Raw genomic sequence first — 10,090 nt, 5'->3', positions numbered from 1 at the left:
GGCCCCCGGGCCTCGAGTTTGACACCCCTGGTTAGAGTCTGCCCTCTCAGCTCCCAGGCAGCTGCTCATTTCTGTCCCAGAGAGAGACTGGATTAGACTCAGGTGTTTTATTTTGGACTGGAGCACCCACTTCAGAGAAAGTGGAGAATTTTTAGTCATTTCCTGTTAGAAGACGTGATAAATACGACCTCTTCAACTTTAAGAGCTCACCACGCTGCTCATCATAGGGAGTTTTATATTCTAGATTTATGAATTATTATGAAACATTTCCCCATAAACGCTGTGACTGAATGATTGTCCCACATCTGTATTCCTTTTAAAATTTAATTTTATTATCACAGTAATGTTTTTAACGCTTTTCTTTTAATGTTCCTTATTTTGCTTTATTAACTGAATTATTTAATTTGTTGTTTTTTTCCTTACTCATGTTTTGCAAATGATTCCTTTCTGGCCCTTCTGTTAATTTTCCCTGAAGTCTTTGTTTTTATTTCATATTTCAAATTCAACATTAATAATTAAAAATTAACACACTCTTTAGCTGTTTGGAAAAGAAAACATTTATTCAAAATATTTTAGAAAAATATTTTTCCCAAATTATTTGGGTGAATCCACAACATAGGGGAGAAATACACTATATTGCCAAAAGTATTCGCTCACCTGCCTTGACTGGCATATGAACTGAAGTGACATCCCATTCTTAATCCATAGGGTTTAATATGATGTCGGTCCACCCTCTGCAGCTATAACAGCTTCAACTCTTCTGGGAAGGCTTTCCACAAGGTTTAGGAGTGTGTTTATGGGAATTTTTAACCATTCTTCCAGAGGAGCATTTCCTGGCTCTCAGTCTCTGCTCTAATTCATCCCAAAGGTGTCCTATGGGGTTGAGGTCAGGACTCTGTGCAGGCCAGTCAAGTCCATCCACTCCAAACTCTCTCATCCATGTCTTTATGGACCTTGCTTTGTGCACTGGTGCACAGTCATGTTGGAACAGGAAGGGGCCATCCCCAAACTGTTCCCACAAAGTTGGGAGCATGGAATTGTCCAGAATCTCTTGGTATGCCGAAGCATTCAGAGTTCCTTTCACTGGAACTAAGGGGCCAAGCCCAGCTCCTGGAAAACAAGCTCACACCATAATCCCCCCTCCACCAAACTTTACACTTGGCACAATGCAGTCAGACAAGTACCGTTCTCCTGGAAACCACCAAACCCAGACTCATCCATCAGATTGCCAGATGGAGAAGTGTAATTCATCACTCCAGAGAAGGCGTCTCCACTGCTCTAGAGTCCAGTGGCGGCGTGCTTTACACCACCGCATCCCACGCTTTGCATTGACCTTGGTGATGTATGGCTTGGATGCAGCTGCTCGGCCATGGAAACCCATCCATGAAGCTCTCTACCACTGTTCTTGAGCTAATCTGAAGGCCACATGAAGTTTGGAGGTCTGTAGCCATTGACTCTGCAGAAAGTTGGCGACCTCTGTGCACTATGCGCCTCAGCATCCTCTGACCCTGCTCATTTTACGTGGCCTACCACTTGGTGGCTGAGTTGCTGTCGTTCCCAATGGCTTCCACTTTGTTATAATACCACTGACAGTTGACTGTGGAATATTTAGGAGCCAGGAAATTTCACCACTGGACTTGTTGCACAGGTGGCATCCTATCACAGTACCACGCTGGAATTCACTGAGCTCCTGAGAGCGAGCCATTCTTTCACTAATGTTTGTAGAAACAGTCTGCATGCCTAGGTGATGATTTTATACACCTGTGGACATGGAAGTGATTGGAACACCTGATTTACATTATTTGGATGGGTGAGTGAATACTTTTGGCAACATAGTGTATTTTTATGCAGTCTACTATGCAGATTGTTTACACATTTTTGGGCGAAGAATTGAGGCTGAAGTAAGACGTGGTGAGAGAACATCCAGGCAGGAAGGAGTGGTCGATGTCCTTATCCAGGTTCACAGTAAATGATCTGTTGAAAAAAGAACAACGTCTACACCTTTAGGACGGGGTAAGGGGTGGATGTGGCAGGGAAGCTTGGCCTGGCAGGTATGATTGCAAGAACACTTGGTCATGCTGTGGATGATGGTCTGCACAAAAGAGATGCCATCAAACCCGACCTTAGCTGCAGAGCAACACGTGTTTGTCCACGCAGGGGCGTAGAAATGGATTTTGGGCCCCCAGAAAGGATGGGGCCACCCTTAACCAGCTAAGCAACATACGTTGCATCATTTTTACAAATATCTGTGCATTTTCATGTATTTTGAGTCATAATTTCCTCATTTATGAGCTTTGATTAAATTAAATTTATTTGCATTATTTTGCAGCGCTGGACTATACCATTTAGACATCTATGGGGGGGAGCAGGGCCCCCTCAGTATTTTATTCTATTCTATTTGATTCAAATTTCAGTCTGCTGACCGATTCAATACTGACACTAGTTAAGAAGAAAATAAATAAATGAAAACGCGCTTTTCATTGCAGGCTTCCCAAGAGCCCCTCCCTACTTGGGGCCTGGGTAGTCAGTCCAAGTGTCCAGCCTGAGCCCTCCACATCCAGTCCCTGGTCGTGACCTAATTCACATGATAAATCCTTTCAGCAGCGATACTCAACTCATGGCTCATGGGAAACTAACACCAGTAGCTGTCATATCATTTGTTTTCTGCTAATGTCCCTTTGGGGCTTCTGTATCTCATGAACGTCTGCCATAGTGGACTGCATCAAGAAGAACACCTTCCTCCCAAGAATGGTTACAATCAGCCACAAAGACTAAATGATCACAAAGTAAAAGCGTAAAATTCAGCCGTGTAGACAACAATGTCCAGAGAGATAGAGGAGGGTTGGACCGTCCGTCTAGAGCAGGGGGGTCAAAATCAAGTCCCAGGGCCTAAATCCAGCCTGTGGTGCAGTTTTACAGCAAGATCATATTTTAGTTAGAACTGGTCCACAGGTCTGAGGTCTGCAGAGTTCCTCCAGTATAGAAACGTAAATGTCACCTTAAAGATTTAAAATATCCTGTGTTAAGTCATAAAAATGTGAAAAGTAAATGATGAGATAGAAAGAAAGGAATGAGAAAGAGAAATTACTTTGCGTTTTCATTTCATATTTTGATTTTGCATCTCAAGATTATGACTTAAACTGAGCATTTTGACTTTTTGTCTCACACTGTGGACTTTTAGATCCCAGTTTTAAATTTAAAGTCGTATTTTGACATTTCAAGATCAAGATTTCAAATTTAATCTCATATTTTGCCCTTTTAAACTCCTACTTTTGACTTTTGATCCCATATTTTTACTTTTTTAATTCACAATTTAGAATTTCATTCCATATTTTGACCTTTAATTTTCACAGTCATAACTTTTGTTATTTCTCGACCTTTAACACTCATGATTTTGTATTTTATCTCATGGTTTTCTATTTTTTATCTCATACTTTGACCTTTAAACTCATGATTTTGTATTTTATCTCCTAATTTGACCTTTAAACTCATGGTTTTGTTTTTTATCTCATACTTTGACCTTTAAACTCATGATTTTGTATTTTATCTCCTAATTTGACCTTTAAACTCATGGTTTTGTTTTTTATCTCATATTTTGACCTTTAAACTCATGATTTTGTATTTTATCTCCTAATTTGACCTTTAAACTCATGATTTTGTATTTTATCTCATACTTTGACCTTTAAACTCATGATTTTGTATTTTATGTCATACTTTGACCTTTTAAACTCATGATTTTGTATTTTATGTCATACTTTGACCTTTTAAACTCATGATTTGGTATTTTATCTCATACTTTGACCTTTTAAACTCATGATTTTGTATTTTATCTCATACTTTGACCTTTAAACTCATGATTTTGTATTTTATCTCATACTTTGACCATTTTAAACTCATGATTTTTATTTTTTTCTCATACTTTGACCTTTTAAACTCATGATTTTGTAATTTATCTCATACTTTGACCTTTAAACTCATGATTTTGTATTTTATCTCATATTTTGACCTTTAAACTCATGATTTTGTATTTTATGTCATACTTTGACCTTTTAAACTCATGATTTTGTATTTTATGTCATACTTTGACCTTTTAAACTCATGATTTTGTATTTTATCTCATACTTTGACCTTTAAACTCATGATTTTGTATTTTATGTCATACTTTGACCTTTAAAACTCATGATTTTGTATTTTATGTCATACTTTGACCTTTTAAACTCATGATTTTGTATTTTATCTCATACTTTGACCTTTTAAACTCATGATTTGGTATTTTTTATCTCATACTTTGACCTTTTAAACTCATGATTTGGTATTTATCTCATACTTTGACCTTTTTAAACTCATGATTTTGTATTTTTTATCTCATACTTTGACCTTTTAAACTCATGATTTTGTATTTTATCTCATACTTTGACCTTTAAACTCATGATTTTGTATTTTATCTCATACTTTGACCATTTTAAACTCATGATTTTTATTTTTTTTCTCATACTTTGACCTTTTAAACTCATGATTTTGTAATTTATCTCATACTTTGACCTTTAAACTCATGATTTTGTATTTTATCTCATATTTTGACCTTTAAACTCATGATTTTGTATTTTATGTCATACTTTGACCTTTTAAACTCATGATTTTGTATTTTATGTCATACTTTGACCTTTTAAACTCATGATTTTGTATTTTATCTCATACTTTGACCTTTTAAACTCATGATTTGGTATTTTTTATCTCATACTTTGACCTTTTAAACTCATGATTTTGTATTTATCTCATACTTTGACCTTTTTAAACTCATGATTTTGTATTTTTTATCTCATACTTTGACCTTTTAAACTCATGATTTTGTATTTATCTCATACTTTGACCTTTTAAACTCATGATTTTGTATTTTTTATCTCATACTTTGACCTTTTAAACTCATGATTTTGTATTTTTTATCTCATGCTTTGACCTTTAAACTCATGATTTTGTATTTTATCTCATATTTTGACCTTTTAAACTCATGATTTTGTATTTTTTACCTCATACTTTGACCTTTTAAACTCATGATTTTGTATTTTTTATCTCATGCTTTGACCTTTAAACTCATGATTTTGCATTTTTTTTCTCATGCTTTGACCTTTAAACTAATGATTTTGTATTTTTTATCTCATATTTTGACCTTTAAACTCATGATTTTGTATTTTATCTCATGCTTTGACCTTTAAACTCATGATTTTGTATTTTATCTCATACTTTGACCATTTTAAACTCATGATTTTTATTTTTTATCTCATACTTTGACCTTTAAACTCATGATTTTGTATTTTATCTCATACTTTGACCTTTAAACTCATGATTTTGTATTTTATCTCATATTTTGACCATTTTAAACTCATGATTTTGTATTTTATCTCATATTTTGAGCATTTTAAACTCATGATTTTGTATTTTATCTCATGGTTTTATACTTTATCTCATGATTTTGCATTTTATCTCATACTTTGACCTTTAAACTCATGGTTTTGTATTTTATCTCATGCTTTGACCTTTAAACTCATGGTTTTGTATTTTATCTCATGCTTTGACCTTTAAACTCATGGTTTTGTAATTTATCTCATGCTTTGACCTTTAAACTCATGATTTTGTATTTTATGTCATATTTTGACCTTTAAACTCATGATTTTGTATTTTATGTCATACTTTGACCTTTTAAACTCATGATTTGGTATTTTATCTCATACTTTGACCTTTTAAACTCATGATTTTGTATTTTATCTCATACTTTGACCTTTTAAACTCATGATTTTGTATTTTTTATCTCATACTTTGACCTTTTAAACTCATGATTTGGTATTTATCTCATACTTTGACCTTTTAAACTCATGATTTTGTATTTTATCTCATACTTTGACCTTTTAAACTCATGATTTTGTATTTTTTATCTCATACTTTGACCTTTTAAACTCATGATTTGGTATTTATCTCATACTTTGACCTTTTTAAACTCATAATTTTGTATTTTTTATCTCATACTTTGACCTTTTAAACTCATGATTTGGTATTTATCTCATACTTTGACCTTTTAAACTCATGATTTTGTATTTTTTATCTCATACTTTGACCTTTTAAACTCATGATTTTGTATTTTATCTCATGCTTTGACCTTTAAACTCATGATTTTGTATTTAATCTCATACTTTGACCATTTTAAACTCATGATTTTTTTTTCTCATACTTTGACCTTTTAAACTCATGATTTTGTAATTTATCTCATACTTTGACCTTTAAACTCATGATTTTGTATTTTATCTCATATTTTGACCTTTAAACTCATGATTTTGTATTTTATGTCATACTTTGACCTTTTAAACTCATGATTTTGTATTTTATGTCATACTTTGACCTTTTAAACTCATGATTTGGTATTTATCTCATACTTTGACCTTTTTAAACTCATGATTTTGTATTTTTTATCTCATACTTTGACCTTTTAAACTCATGATTTGGTATTTATCTCATACTTTGACCTTTAAACTCATGATTTTGTATTTTTTATCTCATGCTTTGACCTTTAAACTCATGATTTTGTATTTTTTATCTCATGCTTTGACCTTTAAACTCATGATTTTGTATTTTATCTCATACTTTGACCTTTAAACTCATGATTTTGTATTTTATCTCCTAATTTGACCTTTAAACTCATGGTTTTGTTTTTTATCTCATATTTTGACCTTTAAACTCATGATTTTGTATTTTATGTCATACTTTGACCTTTTAAACTCATGATTTTGTATTTAATCTCATACTTTGACCATTTTAAACTCATGATTTTTATTTTTTTTCTCATACTTTGACCTTTTAAACTCATGATTTTGTATTTTATCTAATGCTTTGACCTTTAAACTCATGATTTTGTATTTAATCTCATACTTTGACCATTTTAAACTCATGATTTTTATTTTTTTCTCATACTTTGACCTTTTAAACTCATGATTTTGTAATTTATCTCATACTTTGACCATTTTAAACTCATGATTTTTATTTTTTTTCTCATACTTTGACCTTTTAAACTCATGATTTTGTAATTTATCTCATACTTTGACCTTTAAATTCATGATTTTGTATTTTATCTCATATTTTGACCTTTAAACTCATGATTTTGTATTTTATCTCATACTTTGACCTTTTAAACTCATGATTTTGTATTTTATCTCATACTTTGACCTTTTAAACTCATGATTTGGTATTTTATCTCATACTTTGACCTTTTAAACTAATGATTTTGTATTTTTTATCTCATACTTTGACCTTTTAAACTCATGATTTGGTATTTTTTATCTCATACTTTGACCTTTTAAATTCATGATTTGGTATTTATCTCATACTTTGACCTTTTTAAACTCATGATTTTGTATTTTTTATCTCATACTTTGACCTTTTAAACTCATGATTTTGTATTTTTTATCTCATGCTTTGACCTTTAAACTCATGATTTTGCATTTTTTATCTCATGCTTTGACCTTTAAACTAATGATTTTGTATTTTTTATCTCATATTTTGACCTTTAAACTCATGATTTTGTATTTTATCTCATGCTTTGACCTTTAAACTCATGATTTTGTATTTTATCTCATGCTTTGACCTTTAAACTCATGATTTTGTATTTTATCTTATACTTTGACCATTTTAAACTCATGATTTTTATTTTTTATCTCATACTTTGACCTTTAAACTCATGATTTTGTATTTTATCTCATACTTTGACCTTTAAACTCATGATTTTGTATTTTATCTCATGGTTTTATACTTTATCTCATGATTTTGCATTTTATCTCATACTTTGACCTTTAAACTCATGATCTATATTTTTTATCTCATACTTTGACCTTTAAACTCATGGTTTTTATTTTATATCTCATATATTTGCCTTTTGAAAACATTATTTTGACTTCTGATTTTGTGTTTTGACCTTTTAATCTACTATTTTGACTTTTTATTGCAGATTTGAGCCTTTAAACTTATTTTTTAATTTTTTTATTATCTCAAAATCATTTCATCAGTTTTTCTCCCCCTTAATCTATTACCTGTGAAAATTAGGTCGACAGTTTGTGGTTAAATGTTGACCCTGTTGGGCCCTCAGGTTAGACCTGAATCCAGGTTTTGGCCCCTGCTGTGACTGAGTTTGAGGCCCCTGGTCTAGAGTGAGTCCTGGGTCTGTGGTGTACTGATGGGGGAGCAGGATAAACATGTGAAATCAAAACGGACCAGGAGGGAAACTGGCTCAGTTTCAAGATCCGGATCCTGTCCTTTCAATCAAAGAGTCGATTCTTTGAGCCGGTTCGTCCGCGGACAGCACATCCCTATTTACACAGCGATGTTATAAATACAGGGCAGTGAGGGGGGCGGTATCCTCAGCTCTGTCTCTTCCTGTTAAACACTGAATCCATAGAGAAAGACAAAATGCCTGATCCTGCAAAATCCGCTCCTGCGCCCAAGAAGGGCTCCAAAAAGGCCGTGACCAAGACCCAGAAGAAGGGGGACAAGAAGAGGCGCAAGAGCAGGAAGGAGAGCTACGCCATCTACGTGTACAAAGTCCTGAAGCAGGTTCACCCGGACACCGGCATCTCCTCCAAGGCCATGGGCATCATGAATTCCTTCGTTAACGACATCTTCGAGCGCATCGCCGGGGAAGCGTCCCGCCTGGCTCACTACAACAAGCGCTCCACCATCACCTCCAGGGAGATCCAGACCGCCGTGCGCCTGCTGCTGCCCGGGGAGCTGGCCAAGCACGCCGTGTCCGAGGGCACCAAGGCCGTCACCAAGTACACCAGCTCCAAGTAGAGAGGCTGGACCCGGAGGATCCGTGACCGAATCACCGGAGGAAAAACCGCGTCTGTGATTGTTGCACCACCGCTGCTTCCTGTCAGAGAGAATGATCCAATCAGGCCTTGTGTTCAGTGTGCGGACTGCCACCAGGACTGTGCCCTGCCATCTTGTTTTACCTCGTCGTTTTGCTCTGTAACGTTTTGAAAACATGAACTGAATGGATGTGGGTCCTGCTGTGGACCGAGGACGCCTCTTTGCTTTGCACCATCGTCCTCATGATTTGTATGCACCTTCGACAACGACCAACAGATTGAATTCAATGTAACCACAGAGAAATTAAAGCTGTGATTCAATCCATGTGTCCGATTCTTCTCTGGAGCCAGACCGGTCCTTGTTTGAGAGGGGCCAGACCGGTCCTGTGTATGAGAGGGGCCAGACCGGTTCTCAGTTTGAGAGGGGCCAGACCGGTCCTGTGTTTGAGAGGGGCCAGACCGGTCCTGTGTTTGAGAGGGGCCAGACCGGTCCTTGTTTGAGAGGGGCCAGACCGGTCCTGTGTTTGAGAGGGGCCAGACCGGTTCTCAGTTTGAGAGGGGCCAGACCGGTCCTTGTTTGAGGGGCCAGACCAGTCCTTGTTTGAGAGGGGCCAGACCGGTCCTTGTTTGAGAGGGGCCAGACCGGTCCTTGTTTGAGAGGGGCCAGACCGGTCCTGTGTTTGAGAGGGGCCAGACCGGTCCTGTGTTTGAGAGGGGCCAGACCGGTCCTTGTTTGAGAGGGGCCAGACCGGTCCTGTGTTTGAGAGGGGCCAGACCGGTCCTGTGTTTGAGAGGGTCCAGACCGGTCCTGTGTATGAGAGGGGCCAGACCGGTCCTTGTTTGAGAGGGGCCAGACCGGTCCTTGTTTGAGAGGGGCCAGACCGGTCCTTGTTTGAGAGGGGCCAGACCGGTCCTGTGTTTGAGAGGGGCCAGACCGGTCCTTGTTTGAGAGGGGCCAGACCGGTCCTGTGTTTGAGAGGGGCCAGACCGGTCCTGTGTTTGAGAGGGGCCAGACCGGTCCTTGTTTGAGAGGGGATGCTGCAGGCTGGATAACATGTCCCGTTTTTATTTTGAAATGAGATACTGGGTTCAAACATCATTTATAACCCGGCAGCAGTGGCCTCAGTAAAACAGGGAATTATCCTTTAATTTAATTGTAATCAAACGTTCAAAGTGATCATTTATTAAAAACATTAAAAAGTTCCTTTTTATTCAAGGATCATTTATCTGAATAAGAATGAAAG

General features: G+C 36.2%; 1 protein-coding gene across 1 annotated transcript; it reads left to right on the top strand.

Annotated features, from left to right (window-relative positions):
* The first annotated feature begins 8,396 nt into the window (after window positions 1-8,396).
* Window positions 8,397-9,167, top strand: LOC121518366 (histone H2B 5). The gene has a single exon (XM_041800623.1). It carries the CDS (start codon window positions 8,449-8,451, stop codon window positions 8,827-8,829), a length of 381 nt encoding a protein of 126 aa, XP_041656557.1. The 5' UTR covers window positions 8,397-8,448; the 3' UTR covers window positions 8,830-9,167.
* Window positions 9,168-10,090: the final 923 nt, after the last annotated feature.

This window comes from Cheilinus undulatus, linkage group 12, assembly GCF_018320785.1.
Source record: "Cheilinus undulatus linkage group 12, ASM1832078v1, whole genome shotgun sequence".
Lineage (NCBI taxonomy): Eukaryota > Metazoa > Chordata > Actinopteri > Labriformes > Labridae > Cheilinus > Cheilinus undulatus.
The sequence above is the reverse complement of the archived record's forward strand: the minus strand, read 5'-3'. Positions and strand labels throughout refer to the sequence as shown.